Here is an 18799-nt window from a genome sequence, read left to right as displayed (position 1 = left end):
GGCGCCGCCCTCGCTCTTCTCCCTAGCGGGCCGGGCCGGGCGGCCGCGGCGCAGTCCTGGACGCGAGCAGAAGCTGAGGGACTCCGCCGTGCGGCTCCTGAGCGGCCGCCAGGACGTGGGCGGCCTCTTGGTGGAGGTCGGCAGGGCCGGGTCTGCGTTCCGGGGGGACGAAGACCGGGCCAGCGGCTCCGAGGCCCGCGCGCAGCGCTTGGGGACACTGGTCGGTGAGTTCCAGCCTCGCGTCGGCCCTAGGGGAAGCGGCCGGCAGGACCGTGCGGCGGCTGCGGGAGGCTGCGGGGGCGGCCGCGGCAGGGGGTGAGGGCGGCTGGCCGTCCAGCGGGATGCGGCCCAGCGCGAGCGCAGAGCCCGACTTCCTGAAGCTGTGGTCACGGTGCCGACAGCGTCCCCACGAGATGCGCGCACCTCCGGGCTCCCCCGAGTTCTGTGTTCTTTTTAAGGTTATTTGACAGGCACAGCGGCAGAGGCAGAGCCTCCATCTGCTGGTTCGCTCCCCGGATGGCCACGCAGCCAGGGCTGTGCCAAGCCAGAGCCGGGCGCAGCAGCCGGGAGCGGATCCGAACCGGGGCCGAGACGACGGGTTGCGCGGCTGCTGCGAGCCCGCCGGGCCACAGCGCCGGCCGCGTAGCGCGCAGCTGGTTTCGGTCGCTGGAGTTCGGGCCCCTTAGGCACCCGCGGTGTTTCCCGGGCCCTGGCGACGGCAGGCGCGTCCTGCAGCTCTCGGTGTTTGGTGTGGTTGCCTTTGGGTTATTTCTGTTAGTAATTTTTATTTATTTATTTATTTATTTATTTATTTATTTATTTATTTTTGACAGGCAGAGTGGACAGTGAGAGAGAGAGACAGAGAGAAAGGTCTTCCTTTGCCGTTGGTTCACCCTCCAATGGCCGCCGCAGCCGGCGCGCTGCGGCCGGCGCACCGCGCTGATCCGATGGCAGGAGCCAGGAGCCAGGTGCTTCTCCTGGTCTCCCATGGGGTGCAGGGCCCAAGCACCTGGGCCACCCTCCACTGCACTCCCTGGCCACAGCAGAGAGCTGGCCTGGAAGAGGGGCAACCGGGACAGAATCCGGCGCCCCAACCGGGACTAGAACCTGGTGTGCCGGCGCCGCTAGGCGGAGGATTAGCCTAGTGAGCCGCGGCGCCGGCCTCTGTCAGTAATTTTTTAAAGTTTTGCTAGGGTATACAGTTTCATGTGTTTACTAGTTTTGTTGAAAGCGATTTCGGAAGCCACACGAGCTGGAGAGCGTTCCCGGGTCACCTGATGGAGGCAGGCGCCCGGGAGCCCCGAGGACCAGGCCCCCGTGGCCGCTGGCGCCCGGGTCTCGGCAGAGCTGCAGTGGTCAGGGACGCGCGGAGACTGGAAGCTGCGGCAGGCCTCGGGTCCCCGAGCTGCGCTGGGAAGAGGTCGAGGTCCTGGGCACAGACGGCTGAGACGTGGCCGCCGCTCGGCCCTGACGTCTCCCTTTCTGCAACGCCACGGCTTACGATGACGCACGTAGAGCCGCAGGTCTTCAGGCAGAATCAGGAGAGAGAGCCAGACTGCTGTCTTCTATCCACTGGTTCACGCCTCAAAATGGCCGCAGTGGCCAGGGCTGGGTCAGGCCGAAGCCAGGAGCTTCTTCCAGGTCTCCCACGTGGGTGCAGGGACCCAAGGACGTGGGCCATCTTCTGCTGCTCTCCCAGGCCACAGCAGGGAGCTGGATGGGAGGTGGAGCAGCCGGGACTGGACCAGCACCCGTGTGGGATGCCGGCACTGCAGGCGGTGGTTTTGCCCTCTGCGCCACAGTGCCAGCCCTCTGCTTTGTCTTCAAGGCTCTGCTTTGCGGGATGAGGCCTCCCGGCTGGGGGTTCCCGCAGGGCTGCTGTCAGCCAGGATGGTGGCCGCCGGCGTGGTGCGGATCTGTGCCCAGGGGGCAGCGGCGGAGCCTGGGGACCGTGTGCTGTTGGACACAGAGCAGAGAGTAAGATGCCCCCTGGCCTCGGCGGGGGTCAGGGCTCACGGCGCTGTCCTGGTGAGTGACCCGTTTTCTCTCTCTAACACTTGGTGTCTTTTCAGAGGGACCTGGCGTCCTTGCTGGAGACGGCGCAGAGCCTGCTGGTGCAGGGCACCTTCTCCCGCCGTCGCTTCTGTCAGGAGCTGTGGAGAGAACAGGTACCGCTGAGCCGCAGCCTGGCCCCGAGGAGGGTGGCCGCCTCCCTGTGTTTCTGGGGAGTCCCCCGCACCGCATCAGCTACAGGGGCTCGTGGGGCCCTTGTGGCCGGGATGGCACCTTGGTCACCACGGAGACGCGGCCTTGGCAGTGCTCGAGGGTGCAAGGGGCGTCCCCGAAGGATGGCGAGCTCGCGGCGGAGATGAGGGGTTGTGCCTGCTCTCTCCGGAAGCCCCGCGACGCTGTGCTTACACAGTCAGAAAAGTGGCCACTCCCTGGCCGTGCGGGGTCCGTGCAGGGCCCATGCAGGACTCACGTTTGTCAGGCTCCGTCTCCATGCGTCTCCTCGCGGTCGGGCTCAGGGAGAGGGCAGCTGACGGCCGAGCGAGCCCGTATCTGGAGTTCGGAGGCCTTGCTGGGGGGACTTGATCTGACTCGCTGGTAGCAGGTAGCTCCCGCACCGGCTGCCAGCGGAGGCAGATGCGGGGAAGGGTTCCGGGGAGACCCTGACGTGCAGGAGGCCCCTGGACACCCTGCAGGCCGTGCTGGCTTCTCTGCTGTGCGTGCCCACGGCGCATGGTGGCTGTGAACCCAAGGCAGTGAGGGCTCATCGTGCCGCTCCCTTCCCAGGACTCTCTGCTGCTCGAAGCCCTGTGGTGTCTTCACACACAGAACCTCGTGAGTCTGCAGGAGCTGCTGGAGAGGTAGGGCCCTGCTGATGTCGCTGGGTGGGCACAGTGGGTCCCCGCGGCCCCGTCGGCTGACGTGTTGGAGTGTTCAAGGCGGAGTGTCCCTGGGCGAAGCGGTTGCTTTGCCTTCTAAAGGACACTCGTCGGTGTCGGTCGGACGGTGCTGTTGTCGAGTGTGCGAGGTGGTGGGGTGAGTGGTGGACACAGTACGTGCACCTGCTCCCTCAAGTCCCCTGAGGAACTGGGACTTTCAGAAAAGGCTGGCCCTGGGGAGGTGGGCGGGCACCGGACAGAGCAGACAGGCTGGTCCCGGGGAGGTGGGCGGGCACCGGACAGAGCAGACAGGCTGGCCCCGGGGAGGTGGGCGGGCACCGGACAGAGCAGACAGGCTGGCCCCGGGGAGGTGGGCGGGTACCGGACAGAGCAGACAGGCTGGTCCCGGGGAGGTGGGTGGGCACCGGACAGAGCAGACAGGCTGGCCCCGGGGAGGTGGGCGGGTACCGGACAGAGCAGACAGGCTGGTCCCGGGGAGGTGGGTGGGCACCGGACAGAGCAGCCGCTGTTGTGCAGGGGGGTGCACTGGTCCGAGTCCTTCTCGTTACTCCCTAAAGGCCCCGGGGGCCCCAGGAGCCCCAGGAGCTTGGGGCAGAGGAAGTGCGGGGAGGGAAGGCTTTAGAGCCCCTGCCTCTGCCGCCTGAGGCTGCTGTCTTCTGCCGGGCGGGCCTGTTGGGTGCAGTTGAAAAAGCTGGAACCCGAGTTGAGTGTCAGTGCCTCCTGGGGACAGCCCCAGCCACTGCGACCATCTGGGGAGCGAACAAACAGATGGAAGGTCTGTCCCTCTCTGTTGTCTTCTATGTCTGTAGCTCTGCCTTTTGGGTAAACAAATTGTAAAAAAAAAAATGTAATTTATTTGAAAGGCAGGTTGGTCTCTGTCCACTGGTTCGCTGCCCGGATGTCCACAGCGGCTGGGGGCAGAGCTGAACTCAGCCTGGGTCTCCCGTGTGGTGGCAGGAACCAAGCACTTGAGCCTTCCCAGGTCTGCATCGGCAGGAAGCTCTGCCGGGGTGTGGGTGTCCCCGGGCCGCTTTTTTTTTTTTTAAGATTTATTCATTTTTTTTATTGAAATGCAGGGTTACAGAAAGGCAGAGAGATAGAGAGAGGTCTTCCACCTGCTGGTTCACTCCGCAGATGGCTGCACTGGCTCAAGTTGTGCTGATCCAAAGCCTGGAGCCAGGAGCTTCTTCCGGGTCTCTCACGTGGGTGCAGGGGCCCAGGGACTTGGGCCATCTTCCACTGCTTCCCCAGGCCACAGCAGAGAGCTGGGTCAGAAGTGGAGCAGCCGGGACTCGAACCAATGCCCATATGGGGTGGCTTTACCCACTACGCCACAGTGCCAGCCCCCCCCAGTGGCCTCCTAACGGCTGTGCCAAGCACCTCTCCAAGCATTTAAGGAGAGACTGTGCCATGCCCTCGTTGACTCCCAGCTTTCCAAGGCCAGCATTGCCTGGGTGTGGCCACCAGGGGAGGAAGACGCAGAGCAATGTCGGATGAGCAGGAAGGTTAGGCACACAGAGCAGTCAGGCCAGGACGCAGCGAGGCCTGTCCCATGGACCCTGCCCTGTGACAGCTCCCGCTCAGCGTTGCATCTGGAGCAGGCCTGCACGGCAGTGGCCGTGGGCGTGGATGCAGGAGAAATGGCTGATGAAAATGTGACATCTGGCACACGGGGCAGGGGGGCTGCTGTGGTGCTGCCACGGCCTCCGGCCCCTCCACAGGTCACCGCGGAGCTGTTCCGTGGCCGCCCACCTGCAGGTGGCCCAGCTCGGTGACGCCGGGCCCAGAGCAGCTGACCAGCCGTGTTTTCATGGTGCACTAAGAAAATGGTTTGCGGGGGCACTGCTGGGGCGGCGTCAGCACGGCCAGTTGGGCCGCCCCCTGTGATGCTGCCATCCCGTCCTGGGTGTCGGTTCAAGTCCTGGCTGCTCTGCTTCTGACCCAGCTGCCTGCTGGTGCACCTGGGAGGGCAGCAGGTGCTGGCCAAAGTGCGTGGGTCCCCCCACCCATGTGGGAGACCCAGAGGGCGCTTAGCCTGCTGGATTCAGCCTGGACCAGCTGTGGTGTTGTGGCCGTTTGATCCAAGATGAAAAACTGATACCACCTGAAGAGAAAGCAGAGTGTGTGGCCGTCTGGGGAGTGGACGCGTGGATGGAAAGAGCCCCATGGGGCCAGACGTTTGGCACAGTGATTAAAGAGGAGCCGGGGTGGCCGGCGCCGCGGCTCACTAGGCTAATCCTCCGCCTAGCGGCGCCGGCACACCGGGTTCTAGTCCCGGTTGGGGCGCCGGATTCTGTCCCAGTTGCCCCTCTTCCAGGCCAGCTCTCTGCTGTGGCCCGGGAGTGCAGTGGAGGATGGCCCAGGTGCTTGGGCCCTGCACCCCATGGGAGACCAGGAAAAGCACCTGGCTCCTGGCATCGGATCAGCGCGGTGCGCCGGCCGCAGCGGCCATTGGAGGGTGAACCAACGGCAAAGGAAGACCTTTCTCTCTCTCTCTCTCTCTCACGGTCCACTCTGCCTGTCAAAAAAAAAAAAAAAAAAAAAAAAAGAGGAGCCGGGGTGGCCTGTCTGTAGCAGAGGACCAGGGCTGAGGCGTGGCTCTGCTCTGACCGCTGCTGGTGCCAATCGGTGAAGGCACCGGTCAGTGACGGTGCCGGTCAGTGACGGTGCCGGTCGGTGACGGTGCCGGTCAGTGATGGTGCCGGTCAGTGATGGTGCCGGGCCGGTGCCGGTGCCGGTGCCGCTCTGTGATGGTGCAGGAAGCAGATGTGGCTGAGGCTGTTCTCGTGCCACCGAGCTTCTGTTTGCTTTTTAAAGACTTACTTACTTAATTATTTATTTACTTACTTACTTTATTTACTTAATTACTTGAAAGGCAGAGTTACAGAGAGGGAGAGACAGATCTTTTATCGGCTGGTTCACTCCCCAGATGGCTGTAGTAGCCAAGGTTAGTCCAGGCCGAAGCCAGGAGCCAGGAGCTTCTTCCAGGTCTCCCACGTGGGTGCAGGGGCCCAAGGACTTGGGCTGTCTTGCGCTGCTTTTCCCACGCCGTTAGCAAGGAGCTGGATCAGAAGTGGAGCAGCTGGGACATGAACCAGGGCCTGTGAGTGCCACCAGCGACTCGGGTGGCAGCTTGTTGACCCGCTGCCCCGCAGTGCACAGTAGTCAGCTGTTGGGAACGAGGGCTTGGTGGGCGTCCTTCCCTGTCCGGCTGTGACGTCTCGGGCTTCCCAGTGGCTAAAGCTTCTGGTGAGTGCAGAGAGAACTGCTCCGTGGTGGAGATGAAACGTGTCCGTGTCCGTGTCCCCCCAGCCACCCCGACAAGCAGGCCGTGGCGGCGTGGCTCTTCAGGAACCTGTGCCTTCTCTGTGAACAGACGGAGTCCGCTCCCTCTGCCGAGGTCGCCGGAGCTGTGCTCTCCGGTAGGTCCACGGCCCGAGGGGGCTTCGTGGGTGGAACTGGTTTGGAGGGAGAGGAGGCAGGACGGCTGCCCCGCAGCCGCGGTCAGCGCCAGCCCCCGGGAGGGTCTCCCACAGCCTGCCCACAGGCCCTGGGGGGCGACGCCCGTGGGGAAGGGGGGCTGCAGGCGCAGCTCGTGGGTTTCCCTGCAGAGGGCGCGTGCTTCCCGAGGCTCATGATGAGGGGTAGAAGCCTTCTTTGTTTTATTTAAATTTTTTAAATTTTTGTTTGAGAGAAAAGATTTAAGTCAGAGGCCTCCCGTCAGAGTGGCCTGAGGGGGCTCCAAGGGAGGAAAACCCCTCCACTTTTTTCTGTTTTAGAGGTTTATTTTATTTACTTGAAAGGTGGAGTTACAGAGGGGGAGGGGGGACACAGGTCTTCCGTCCGCTGGTTCACTCCCCAAGTGGCGCAACACCTGGGCGGGGCCGGGCCAGGCCAGGAGCCAGAAGCTTCTTTTGGGTCTCCCATGGGGTGCAGGGTCCCGAGTACTTGGGCTGTTCTCTGCTGCTTTCCCGGGTGCCTTAGCAGGGAGCTGGATCAGAACTGGAGCAGCCGGGACTCGAACTGCCGTGCCTCAGAGCGTACCGGAGCAGTCCCTTTTAGATGGAGTGTCAGGAAGGGATGTCCGTGTGGAGAAAACCCGGGGAGCCCCTCCCGCCCCCAGCCCCCACCCTGGGGCGAGGTGCCCCCTGCCGCTCCGCAGAACCCTCCCTCCACACAGCGTGCGCCCCTGCCTGAGCCGCTGCCTGGGGCTCGCAGCTCTCTGGAAACCAGTGTGCATGCAAATACTTGGGTTTCTGGCTTTTCAGATTTTGTGCGAATCTTTGTTTTGACGGGATTTAGTGAAAACTCAGCTCAGAGGAGACGCGGGGAGCCTGAGAAGATGCCCCAGGTGAGGGGTGCGGGGAGGAAGTGGGGAGGGGCTGCGGCTCAAGAGCAGGCCGGGTCCTGGGTCTTCTCCGTCTCTGAGGTCCCTGGCCCTGCAGCTGCCTGTGAGTGGGTTCAGGCACCGGAAGCAGGAGGGGCAGGAGTGGGCAGTGGCCGCTCCCCTGCGTGTGCTGGTTCCCAAGGCCCAGAGCGAGAGGGGAGGAGCGAGCTGAGGTGGCTTCAGCAAACTCCGCCTCAGCGGCACAGCCGCAGCTGTGAGGCGGCGCTGGCAGCACTAGCAGGAGGCCCTCCCGGCCCTCCCCAGCCACTCGCTCTGGGTCTCCTTGGTACTTCGTGGTTCCTAGGCCTAAGAAGTCTTCAAAGTGGACCCCTTGGTAAAACATGGGTCTGTTTTACTCTAAACCATGGGAGGTTTTCTTGTGTGCACATACAGCGGTCATGTGTGCCTAGGGCAGTGGCTGTGCTGTGTGTGTAGGCGGTGGTGTGTTGTGTGTGTGTGGAGGCAGTTGTGTGTGTGGAGGGCGGTGGCTGTGTTGTCTATAGGTGGTGACTGTGTGTGTGTAGGACTGTGGACATGGCTGTCTGTGTAGAACTGTGGCTGTCACTGTGTGTGTGTGTGTGTGTGTAGCACTGTGGCTGTCACTGTGTGTGTGTGTGTGTGTGTAGGGCAGTGGCTGTCTCTGTGTGTGTGTGTATGTGTGTGTAGGTAGGGCAGTGGCTGTCGCTCTGTGTGTGTGTGTGTGTAGGGCAGTGGCTGTCACTGTGTGTGTAGGACTGTGGCTGTCAGTGTGTGTGTGTGTGTGTAGGACCGTGGCTGTCACTGTGTCTGTGTGTGTCTGTGTGTGTAGGGCAGTGGCTGTCGCTGTGTGTGTGTGTAGGACTGTGACTGTCACTGTGTGTGTGTGTGTGTAGGGCAGTGGCTGTCGCTGTGTGTGTGTATAGGACCATGGCTGTCACTGTGTAGGACCGTGGCTATTGCTGTGTAGGACCGTGGCTGTCTCTGTGTCTGTGTGTATGTGTGTAGGGCAGTGGCTGTTACTGTGTGTGTGTGTAGGACCGTGGCTGTCGCTGTGTAGGACCATGGCTGTGGCTGTCACTGTGTCTGTGTAGCACCGTGGCTGTCAGTGTGTGTGTAGGACCGTGGCTGTCGCTGTGTAGGACCGTGGCTATCTCTGTGTCTGTGGGACCATGGCTGTCGCTGTGTAGGACCGTGGCTGTCACATCTTATCTCCGCAGGTCGCCCTGGACGTGCTGCACAGGATGCTGGCCTGTGAGTGCCGACCAGGCTGTTTCCCAGCTCAGCGGTGCTGCTGTCTGCCTGCCTTCCCCCGCTGCTGTGTACTTGGGGTGGAGGCAGCGTCCAGGACTGCTGGAGGCTCCCTGCTGTGTGGTGGGCGTGGGCTTCCCTGCACTTCTGCTCGGCTCCTGGCGGCTGCAGTTACCTTCCAGAGCTGTGCAGTGACTGCGGCTTCGTGTGCAGGCTGCGGGGCAGGGTGCAGGCTTGGAGAGCGCTGAGTGGAGCCACGAGGGGGGCTTGGCGTCCTGCACACGGCTGTGGGGGCCCACGCATGTGCTGGGAGGTGTGACGTTGCTGTGTTGTGCTCTTGCAGTTGGCCTGGACGCAGTGGCAGCCGGCACTCAGGAGGAGTCCTCGGCACACAAGGCAGCGAGGTGCTGGTACGTCCGGTGCTCCTGCCCTGCCGGTGGGTGGGGGCTCCGACTGCAGGGTCCTGGCTTTTGTTCCTGAAATCCCTGCTCTGCTGGCCCTCGACTGGGGCCCTGAGAATCCTGCCCGCTGTGTCCCTGTCCCCTCCCTGCAGGTGAGCCCTCTGTGCCCCCTCCCCTCCCTCTGGGCTTTCTAGAACACAGGCTGTCATTTCTCCTGCGTGAGCCTCACGTGCCCTCTGGGGGTGCTGAACGGGAGCCGCTCAGCCCCGCGCTCCTGGGCTCCAGGGCGACCTGCAGGTGCACTGGGGGATGGGACAGGGTGGGCGTGTGGCGCTTGGTCACAGGGGAGTTTAGTGTGTGAGGTCCGGAGGCCTCAGCCCCCTGCTGCTCTGGCGTGCGCGGCTGCAGGGCTGAAGCGGGCACCCGACAGGCCACGGTCCCCTGTTCAGTATTTTGGTTTGCTGCTGGTACACGCCAGTGTTTCCCAGAGCCGGCCTCTCCTGCTCAGCTCTGAAACCAGGACCCCTGGTTTTGTGACCTGCTGTGGGGGGCTGTGTGCGTGACACTTGGAGAGAGAGCCTGCCCGTGAGCCCTGCGGTCGCCTTGCCGTGCGGTTGGCACGGGGTGAGAGCCCCTTCCTGCGTGTCTGCAGGCTCAGCGCTTGCTGTGGACGCACGCTCTGTGGGATGGTTCCAGGGGACGCGCCGAGAAGGTTTGCCAGTGACACGCTGACGCAGACACTCACCTACAACCCTGTGCTGAAAGGTGGGTCGGTCTCCGGCTGAAGCCGTGGACCACCCGCCCTGTCTGGGGGTCGGTGTCTTCTTGTTGCCATGGAGACCACACCAGCTTCTGTGGCTGTGCCCTTGTTGGGAAGTGGGGGCGCTTGGTAGCCTGTGGCCTCTCCTAGGGTGCTTGGTTATTAAGTAGCCGCAGGGGTAAGGCGGACAGGACAGAGTTGTCACGGAAGGGAGGGGTCTTAGGGCCTCTTCCTGAACAGAGCCGTGCGCGGCCCATCCTGCTGCCCGGTGTGTGCCCGCAGCTGGCGGCTCTTGGGTAAATGTCTGGCGCGCATGTCCTGTGCGCTGTGCTGTCCCGTGACCTGGCATAGCTGCTTCCAAGGCTGCGTCGCTGCCAGTGAGTCAGGCTGAGGAGACGTCTGCCTGTCGGCCGCCGGCTATGTCCGCAGGTCAGAGGCTCAGCTGGGACGTCTGGGACAGGAAACACGGGCGACTGCTGGGACCTCGGCCCCTGCTCGAGCCAAGCGTCCGAGTGTCCTTCCGACTCCATCCTTACTACAGTTGCTCATTGACAGTTGACCGTTTCAGAGTAGCAGAGCTAAAATGTAATTCACGCGTTGGAGGCCATTTCTAGCAAATAAGACCAAGTGGTAGGACGCTGAGCCAGTGGCACCGGAATCCGCCCCGCCGTGCGTGCGCCCCACGTCCCTGAGGAGATGCTGGGGGGAGGTAGTGATTGCGCTAAGCAGGTACACACGTCTCTGAATGATACGGAAAACCAGCACCCTGTGCAGGGTGCGTGTCGTGCTAGGTTTTCCAAGCCACCGGGAGAGGACTCGATACGTGTGGGGGTGGGTGCAGGTCCTGGAAGCCGACGGCGACGGGTTCACAGAAGCGGGCTTCACTGATAAGCGAGAGGACGCTGCTTGGAGCAAGATCGTGTTTCTGCGTTGAAGCTTGAGTGCCGGCCTTTGGGAGGGCACTGACTTGGGGTCCCCTCTGTGTCCCCCCTGCAAGTGTCCGACGCCATTGAGAGGCAGAGAGAGTGGAGTTTCGCCAGGACCCACCCGCTGCTCACCGCCTTGTACCGCGGGGTGCGTGTCATGCTGGGTTTGGGGGGACTGCAGGTCTGTGGCTCCAGGGGAGGCTGAGGGCACTCGGCGAGACGTGGCCGTCCACGTCTGCACCACCGTCCACGGGTCAGGGCGCGGATCTCGTCTGTTTGCTGAGAATTCCCTGCAGAGGAGGGGACGCGAGGTGTGCACGTGGCAGCCCGGTGTGCCGTCGGTTCCCGCGGCCTCCGTGGCCAGCTCCGGGCCTTCTCGTTGCAGCTCTTCGTGATGCTGAGCGCCGAGGAGCTGCTCGGCTGTGTGCGGGAGGCTCTGGAGTCCCAGGAGGTCCACTGGCAGCGTGTGCTGGGCTGCGTGTCCGCCCTGGTCGTCTGCCTCCCAGAAGCGCGGCAGCTGCTCAGCGGTGCGCCGGCCCCTCCCCTGCGTGTGTGCCGCGGGTGCTGGGGCCGCGTGGGTGGGGGCCGGTGTGGGCACGGCCTCCTCGCTCACTTCTGATGGGCTGGCCCTCGGGTCCCCTCCAGCTGAGTCTCTGGGTCCTCCACAGACTGGGTGGCCCATCTGATGGCCCGGGCGTTTGAAAGCTACCACCTGGACAGCATGGTCACGGCCTTCCTGGTTGTGCGTCAGGCTGCGCTGGAGGGGCCCGCCTTGTTTCCGTCGTACGGAGACTGGTTCAAGGTGAGTGGCGTGGGACACTGCTGCAGCGGCCCTGGGCAGCCTCCTGTGGGTGCTCGGCTGGTCCTAGACCCAAGGGCTTTGAGGATTCACTCGCCAGACCCTCAGCGGTGCTTGCCAGAGGCACCTTGGTGGGTGTGGCCATGGGTCCACCCTGAAGGCTGGGCTCCTACTGATCCTCTTGGTGGCCCCGTAAAAACCAGCGGTTTCTGTGAGGACGGTGTGGGCTCCTCGACGTAGTCGCCCCTCAGCGGGAAGCTTGGCTTCCTGCCCCTCCGGAGGGCTGTGAGCAGTCTCAGGTTTGGGGGAGCCGCGTGGGGTGGGGCCGTGGGCAGTCGGGTGTAGGGGAGCTGCGTGGGGTGGGGCCGTGGGCAGTCGGGTGTAGGGGAGCTGCGTGGGGTGGGGCCGTGGGCAGTCTGCGGTGTAGGGGTGCTGCGTGGGGCGGGGCCGTGGACAGTCGGGTGTAGAGGAGCTGTGTGGGACGGGGCCGTGGACGGTCGGGTGTAGAGGAGCTGCGTGGGACGGGGCTGTGGGCAGTCGGGTGTAGGGGAGCTGCGTGGGACGGGGCTGTGGGCAGTCGGGTGTAGGGGAGCTGCATGGGGTGGGGCCGTGGGCAGTCAGGTGTAGGGGAGCTGGGCATCTTTGTTTGCTGAGTTTCCTGTCTCCCTGGTGGTCAATGGGGTAGGGACAGCAGCCCGTCTGCCCTGTCTTCTGACCGTCTTCGTCTTAGGGGTGCTGTCCCCTTTTTGATGCTGGCTGTTTTGCAGTTACCAGAACCAAGGTTGGGAACAGTCAGCATGTGACGGTCTCATGGTCCTGTGGGTCCATGCGTGGCCAGCATGGCAGGGTCTGTGTGGTTTTGGTGTTCACAGATGTCCAGTTGCTCTCTGCAGGGTTGGTTGTCATGTGTGCGGGGCCAGTGCCTCGTCCTGCTATCGTTGGGGCCCTGCTGGAGACCTGTTGCAATGGGGGTGCTCCCTCGGCCCCCAGAGGGCTGGCTGCTGGGCACCCCCCCACTGTCCTTGATCCGTGGCGTCAGAATCTGTGGGCTCGTCCACCGTGGCCGCCTGTCCTGCAGGGGTCACATCACTCTTGGTCGGGTGTGGGAAGGACATTGCCACGTGAGACGAGCGTATTTGCACATTGGAGCGTCCGTGGGGGTGGCTGTGGACCCCTGAGGACCAGGAGCAGTACCTGGTCGGATCTCCTCAGTCAGGGCACCCCCGCCAGCCAGCCCCTTGGTGCAGCCCAGGGGCTTGGGCCCCGCCGAGCGGTGTCTGCGCCCCGAGCCGCATCCCCGTGTCTCCCCACAGGCCTCCTTTGGGAGCACACGTGGCTACCACGGCAGCAGCAAGAAGGCACTGGTCTTCCTCTTCAAGTTCCTGTCCGACCTCGTGCCCTTTGAGGCCCCGCGGTGCCTGCAGGTGAGCAGCCGCCCCAGAGCTGGGGCCCCGTTTCCACTTTGACAGGTGAGAGGTTTGTATACTCAAGGGAGGGACCAGTCAGCAGGCAGTCTGGCAGTGGGTACAGGTGGGATCCCATGTCTATTCATTTATTTACTTTTGTTACGGATTTGCTGTTATACATCTTTGAAAGTTTTACAAAGAGAGGTAGAGACAGAGAGGTCTTCCTTCCTCTGGTTCAGTCCCCAGATGGCCAGAGCTGAGCGGATCCGGAGCCAGGATCCAGGAGCGTCTTCTGGGTCTCCCACGTGGGTGCAGGAGCCCAAGGACTTGGGCCATCCTCTGCTGCTTTCCCAGGCACATTAGTAGCAGGAGCAGTGGAGCATCCGAGACTCGAACCTGCGCCCATAGGATGCAGGCACTGCAGGCCAGGGCTTTAACCCACTGCGCCACTGCGCCACAGTGCCGGTCCCCCTGTGTCTACTTCAACAAGTGATAGGTTCGTGTATTCAGAAGGACCTGGAAGGTCGCGCCCTCAAGCTGCTGGCGGCCATCACGCCCTGGGTTTTACACCAGTGTGCAGTGCCGTGTGCAGTATCTGGTGGTTTTTGGTTGGTTTGGTGTTTGTTTCAGTCAGCTGCTCCAGCATGTGTCTTCAGGAGCAATGACCTGGAGGCTGGGCGTCATGGGGCAGGCATTTAGACCCGTGGTTAAGCCACGTGCGTCCCGTGTTGGGGAACCTGGGTTTGATATCTGCCTCTATCTCCCGACCCCAGCCACCATCCTACTGGCGCACACCTGGGAGGCCGCAGGGGATGGCCTGAGGGACCAGACCCCTGCCATTCACGTGCTGACGCACACCCGGGAGGGACCAGACCCCTGCCACCCACACGGGGGATCCGAGTGGAGTGCCCAGCCCTGCCTTGGGCTTGGCTCCGTTCTGGCTGTTGTGGGCATTTGGGGAGTGACCACGAAGTTCTCTCTGTGTCTGTATCTCTCAAATACATTTAAAATGTCTGAAAGATAAAAGGGGCGTGTGCTGCTCAGATGTGTACAAGGGGTACAGGAAACAGAGTGGATAGTCCGTGGACCGCTCCCTCCCACCCCACCCTGGAATTATGGCCCCTCCCCTGCCCAGGCACTGTAGTGTCGGGTCTGTGTTCAGCACTCCTTTAAGGTGAGAAGGTGCCTGGCGAGCCTGGCTGTCACCACCGGCAGCAGCGTCCTGTCCCAAGCCCCTCTGAGGTCACCACGTGCCTTCCCTGCCGCCTCCTAAAGGCACGGTCGGGACGTCTGTGCAGACCCTCTGTGGCTGTCGGGCCGCTGTCCTCGGCAGTCTCCGGCTTCCTTTGTCGGGCCCGCCCCCTTTCCTGGAGCCTGTGGCTGGTGCCTTCCGGAGCAGAGGCCGCGAGTGTCCCCTGCGGTCTCCGTTGTCCTTCAGCACTGTGGACTCCTTTGTTTCGTTGCCGTCCCCTGACCAGGGAGCTGCAGGTGCCCGGCTGTGCCTGGTTCTGGGTCCGTGTCCCCCACTTGCCTGGTTCGCGCCCCAGTACTGACTCAGTGCTAACCGATGCGTTAGTTTCTGAGTGAGCAGCCTCTGCTGCGGGTGTCGGTTTTGCTAATGATTTTTCTGCTGTGCTTTTGAGCCTGCCCCAGGGCTCCTCAGTGTCCCTGGGGGTGCAGGCCGTGAGCGGGGCTGTGGACCAGGGTGGCCGTGGCTGTGCTGCCCCAGGGCTCCTCAGTGTCCCTGGGGGTGCAGGCCGTGAGCGGGGCTGTGGACCAGGGTGGCCGTGGCTGTGCTGCCCCAGGGCTCCTCAGTGTCCCTGGGGGTGCAGGCCGTGAGCGGGGCTGTGGACCAGGGTGGCCGTGGCTGTGCTGCCCCAGGGCTCCTCAGTGTCCCTGGGGGTGCAGGCCGTGAGCGGGGCTGTGGACCAGCGTGGCTGCAGCTGTGCTTTGCCCACAGGTACACATTCTCCACCCGCCGCTGGTTCCAGACAAGTACCGCTCCCTGCTCTCCGACTACGTCTCGCTGGCCAAGACGCGGCTGGCTGACCTCAAGGCAAGGCCGGCCACTCTCTGTGTCCACTCCCTCCAGCTGCCCAGCAGACCGGTCTTGGTGGTCATCGTCCCCTTCTCTTCTCTGAAGGTTTCCATAGAAAACATGGGGCTTTACGAGGACTTGGCATCAGCCGGGGACATAGCAGAGGTGAGGTCGCCTTGCGCTGCGCCGTGCTCACCGGGCACAAGTCCAGTTTGCTTCTCTCTGGGGTGTTTCAGCCTTGGCGTCCTGCCCCGATTCGCCTCTGGCACGGCTGGGGGCGGGGCAGGAGCGCTCCCGCGGTGTCTTGGCGGCACCCACCTGGAACGAGTGTGTGTCGCTGTTGTCCTGCGATGCCCAGAACATCCGGGTGCCTGTGGGGTTGGGCGGGTTTTTCTGGGAATCACACGGAGTGTAAACCCCGCGTATGTGAACCAGGTGTCGGATGGCCACGTGCTGTGTCTGTCGCTAGTCAGAAGTCACCTTTTCTGATTCAGGCCCTCTTAGGCTGTGCATTCCTAAAGAACACTTAGTAGATGATGTCCAAGTGTTGGTGGAGATTTCTGTGCAGTTTTCAACGTAAAATTTATTGTTGCTCCTAAGTTGCCATTTAAAATAAAAAGATTTTAAAGATTCTATTTGTGTGATAGGTAGAGTTAAAGGCAGAGAGAGGGAGAAACAGAAGGGTCTTCCATCCTCCGGGTCACTCCCCAGATGGCCGCAACGGCCAGAGCTCGGCAGATCTGAAGCCAGGAGACAGGAGCTTCTTCTGGGTCTCGCAGTTGGGTACAGGGACCCAAGCACTCAAGCCATCTTGCACTGCTTTCCCAGGCCATAAGCAGAGAGCTGGATTGGAAGAGGAGCAGCTGGGACGTGAACTGGCGCCCATCTGGGATTCTGGCGCTGCAGGTGGAGGTTCAGCCTCCTTCTCCGCAGCACCGGCCCCCATGATTATTATCTTTTAATTCATGAGGCAGAAAGAGCCCCCGTCCATAGGTTCATTCCCCCAGTTGCCTGCAGCAGCAGGGGCTGGGTGAGACCTGGAGCTGGGAGCCAGGAAGTCACTCTGGGTGGCAGGGCCGTGAGCCCTTGAGCCAACACTTCTGCCTCCCAGGGCGTGCTGTAGCAGGAAGCTGGAGTCTGGAGCCAGAGCCACAGGTGGAATCCAGGGAACCTGATGTGGGCACCCTAATTTTGACTTTGCTGCTAGGCCAAACATCCACTTCTCAGATTTTTTTTCAAATCTCAGAAATGAAATATTGGGGCTGGCACTGTGGTACAGTGGGCATCCTGTATGGGCACTGGTTTGTGTCCCGGCTGCTCCACTTCCAATCCAGCTCTCTGCTATGGCCTGGGAAAGCAGTAGAAGATGGCCCAAGTGCTTGGGCCCTTGCACCCACATGGGAGACCTGGAAGAAGCTCCTGGCTTCAGATCGACCCTTCTCCAGCCGTTGCAGCCATTTGGAGAGTGAACCAGCGGACGGAAGACCTTTCTCTCTGCCTCCGCCTCTCTCTAACTCTGCCTTTCAATTAAAAAAAGAAAAAGAAAAAAGAAAAAAAGATATGAAGTGTCAGCCCCTTCCTGCCTGGAGGCGTCCCGTCTGAACCGTTCAGTCTTCAGAGAGGGCTGCCAGTGGGCACGAGAGATGGACGGTGGGGGCTGAGCTGTGATCAGGGGCCTCGCTTCCCAGCTCTGAGCTTCCTGAGGGCCAGCACTGTGACCCTTTCCCTGTTCAAATGTTGAGCACCCCTTGCTGCGTCGGCCATGGCAGCTTGGAGGAAGAGGCCGAGCCAGCCCTGGGTGCTCACGCTCGGAATACGTTCTCTTCCTCCACGTGGGAACCAGCCCGACAGCCAAGCAGCCCAGGACGTCGCAAAGGCCGTGTCAGTGTTTGAGCACACGGGGAAAATCCCAGTCACCGTCATGGAGGCCAGGTAGGGACGGGCAGCAGGGAGTTGCCGGTGGCTGCAGCTCCTGTGGACCCTGCCGTGATGGCGTCCGGGGGCTGTCCTGTGGAGGGGAGCAGCGTTTGCTCAGGGGAGACGAGTCGGTGTCTCAGATGCTGGGGGGGGGGGGCGTTCGGGAGCTGTGTTGTGGCTGTGGAACGTGTCGTCTTCGGTAACTGCACGTGGGTCCTTCCACCCAAAGAGCCGTTGGGGGAGGACACGTGGGTGTGGGGAGAGGACACACGGGTGTGGGGGGAGGACACGCGGGTGGCAGTCTAGCAGTGATTGGAGACCTGTGTGCAGCCAGCTCAGGGGACTGGACAGCAAAACTGATCGAACTCCGTGTGGTCCCAGAACATCTTGGGTTCTGGTGCCCTGAGAGCAGCTCCAAGGAGAAAGGGACCCTCGTGGCCTTAGCTGAGCCCAGGTTCCGTGGCCACGTCGAGAGTGACGCACACGTGGTCCGGGTTCCTGGGATGCAGGGGTGCTTCTGTCACGTGCACGACGTGGCCCAGAGCAGTGAGCAGGGAGACTGAAAAACAGCTTTGAAATAAGAGTCGCTGCTGCTGCCCCCAGGGGAGTCCGGGACCCCCGTCCACGCTCACCGAGGTGCTGTCTGACGTTGTGTGTTGCAGCATATTCCGGAGATCTTACTACACGGGCCACTTCCTCCCTGCCCTGCTCACGCCGCGAGTGGTCAGTATCCTGCTCTGGAGTTGACGACACATCTGAACACAGTGGCCAGTTCTTGTCTGTGTCTCACTCACGCCCTTTCTTACAGCTCCCAGAGACCCCTGATCCGCGCATGGCTTTCATAGACTCTCTGAGGAGGCAAGGACGGAAGGGTCGTGGAGAGGGCGCGCCCTGCGTCCAGCAGACCTGGTGCCGTGGAGGACGGTGCTGCTGTAGCAGGAGCTGCCTTGTCACGTGTCCCAGTGGGGACTACTGACTCCAGACTGAGTTGTGATCAACATGCGGGGTGGGCATGGTGGCACTTGGGGTCAGTCAGGGTGCCCGTTAGGGTCCCAGCTCCTGTGCTTCCACGCCCACTTCCTGCTAGTGTGCACCTGGGAGGACTTGTGCCTGTGCCACCCACATTTGAGACCCAAACCGGGCTCTGGGCTCCTGCTTTGGCCTGGCTGTTTGAGGGGTGAACCAGTGGACAAAGAATCTCTGTCGTTCTGCCTTTCAAGTAGATGAAAAATTTTTTTTTTTTTTTTTTTTTTTTTGGACAGGCAGAGTTAGATAGTGAGAGAGACAGAGATAGGGAGAAAGGTCTTCCTTTTCCATTGGTTCACCCCCCGCAATGGCTGCTACGGCTGGCGGGCTGCGCCGATCCAAAGCCAGGAGCCAAGTGCTTCTTCTGGTCTCCCATGGGGTGCAGGGCCCAAGGACCTGGGCCATCCTCCACTGCCTTCCCGGGCCGTAGCAGAGAGCTGGACTGGAAGAGGGGCAACCGGGACAGAATCCAGCGCCCCGACCGGGACTAGAACCCGGTGTGCCGGCACCACAGGCGGAGGATTAGCCTAGTGAGCCGCGACGCCGGCTGAAATAAATCTTTTTAAAAATTTGCTTCTTATATATTTTGGTGGAGGCCCAGCCTACTATGCTGCAGCACCGGCTCCTCTTTCCGTTTCTTAAATTATTTTCAAATATGCTTGTAGAAATCTTACCCTCCAAGCCTTTCACATGTGCACTGATGTCCGTCTCGTTCATTATGTTGTGCTGCTGTCAGCCCTGACTCCCAACCCTCCCCTTCTGTGTGGACACCCCCACTGCTGCCCCAGCCCCCAGCACCTCTCCACCTTCTGCCTCAGAAGTAGCCCGCACAGGATTTGACTTCGTTTTGTGTAATGAAGTCATCAGGAGTCCGGATTTCCATTTTTTTTTTAGTCATAGATAAACACTTTTTTTTTTTTTTTTGAAAGATAGTTACCAGGGGCTGGCGCTGTGGCACAGCATTTTAACACCCTGGCCTGAAGCACCAGCATCCCACATGGGC

General features: G+C 61.8%; 1 protein-coding gene across 12 annotated transcripts in view; it reads left to right on the top strand.

Moving 5' to 3' along the window:
- Nucleotides 1–18799, top strand: part of FANCA (FA complementation group A) — a 57807-nt gene that overhangs the window by 13771 nt on the left and 25237 nt on the right. For all 12 annotated transcript variants that reach the window (XM_070062857.1, XM_070062852.1, XM_070062853.1 and 9 more), the window contains exons 2-19: nucleotides 27–224; nucleotides 1829–1977; nucleotides 2073–2168; nucleotides 2797–2870; nucleotides 6222–6331; nucleotides 7178–7260; nucleotides 8493–8526; nucleotides 8867–8933; nucleotides 9577–9689; nucleotides 10682–10758; nucleotides 10996–11137; nucleotides 11279–11412; nucleotides 12723–12833; nucleotides 14776–14871; nucleotides 14959–15018; nucleotides 16697–16785; nucleotides 17433–17493; nucleotides 17579–17628. In XM_070062857.1, coding sequence (XP_069918958.1) covers nucleotides 1891–1977; nucleotides 2073–2168; nucleotides 2797–2870; nucleotides 6222–6331; nucleotides 7178–7260; nucleotides 8493–8526; nucleotides 8867–8933; nucleotides 9577–9689; nucleotides 10682–10758; nucleotides 10996–11137; nucleotides 11279–11412; nucleotides 12723–12833; nucleotides 14776–14871; nucleotides 14959–15018; nucleotides 16697–16785; nucleotides 17433–17493; nucleotides 17579–17628 — 1484 coding nt within the window. In that variant the 5' untranslated portion in view covers nucleotides 27–224; nucleotides 1829–1890. The remainder of the gene's footprint in view (nucleotides 1–26; nucleotides 225–1828; nucleotides 1978–2072; nucleotides 2169–2796; nucleotides 2871–6221; nucleotides 6332–7177; nucleotides 7261–8492; nucleotides 8527–8866; nucleotides 8934–9576; nucleotides 9690–10681; nucleotides 10759–10995; nucleotides 11138–11278; nucleotides 11413–12722; nucleotides 12834–14775; nucleotides 14872–14958; nucleotides 15019–16696; nucleotides 16786–17432; nucleotides 17494–17578; nucleotides 17629–18799) is intronic.

Source organism: Oryctolagus cuniculus, chromosome 18, assembly GCF_964237555.1.
Source record: "Oryctolagus cuniculus chromosome 18, mOryCun1.1, whole genome shotgun sequence".
NCBI lineage: Eukaryota > Metazoa > Chordata > Mammalia > Lagomorpha > Leporidae > Oryctolagus > Oryctolagus cuniculus.
Note: the sequence above shows the minus strand (reverse complement) of the source record. Positions and strands in the feature narration are given on the sequence as shown.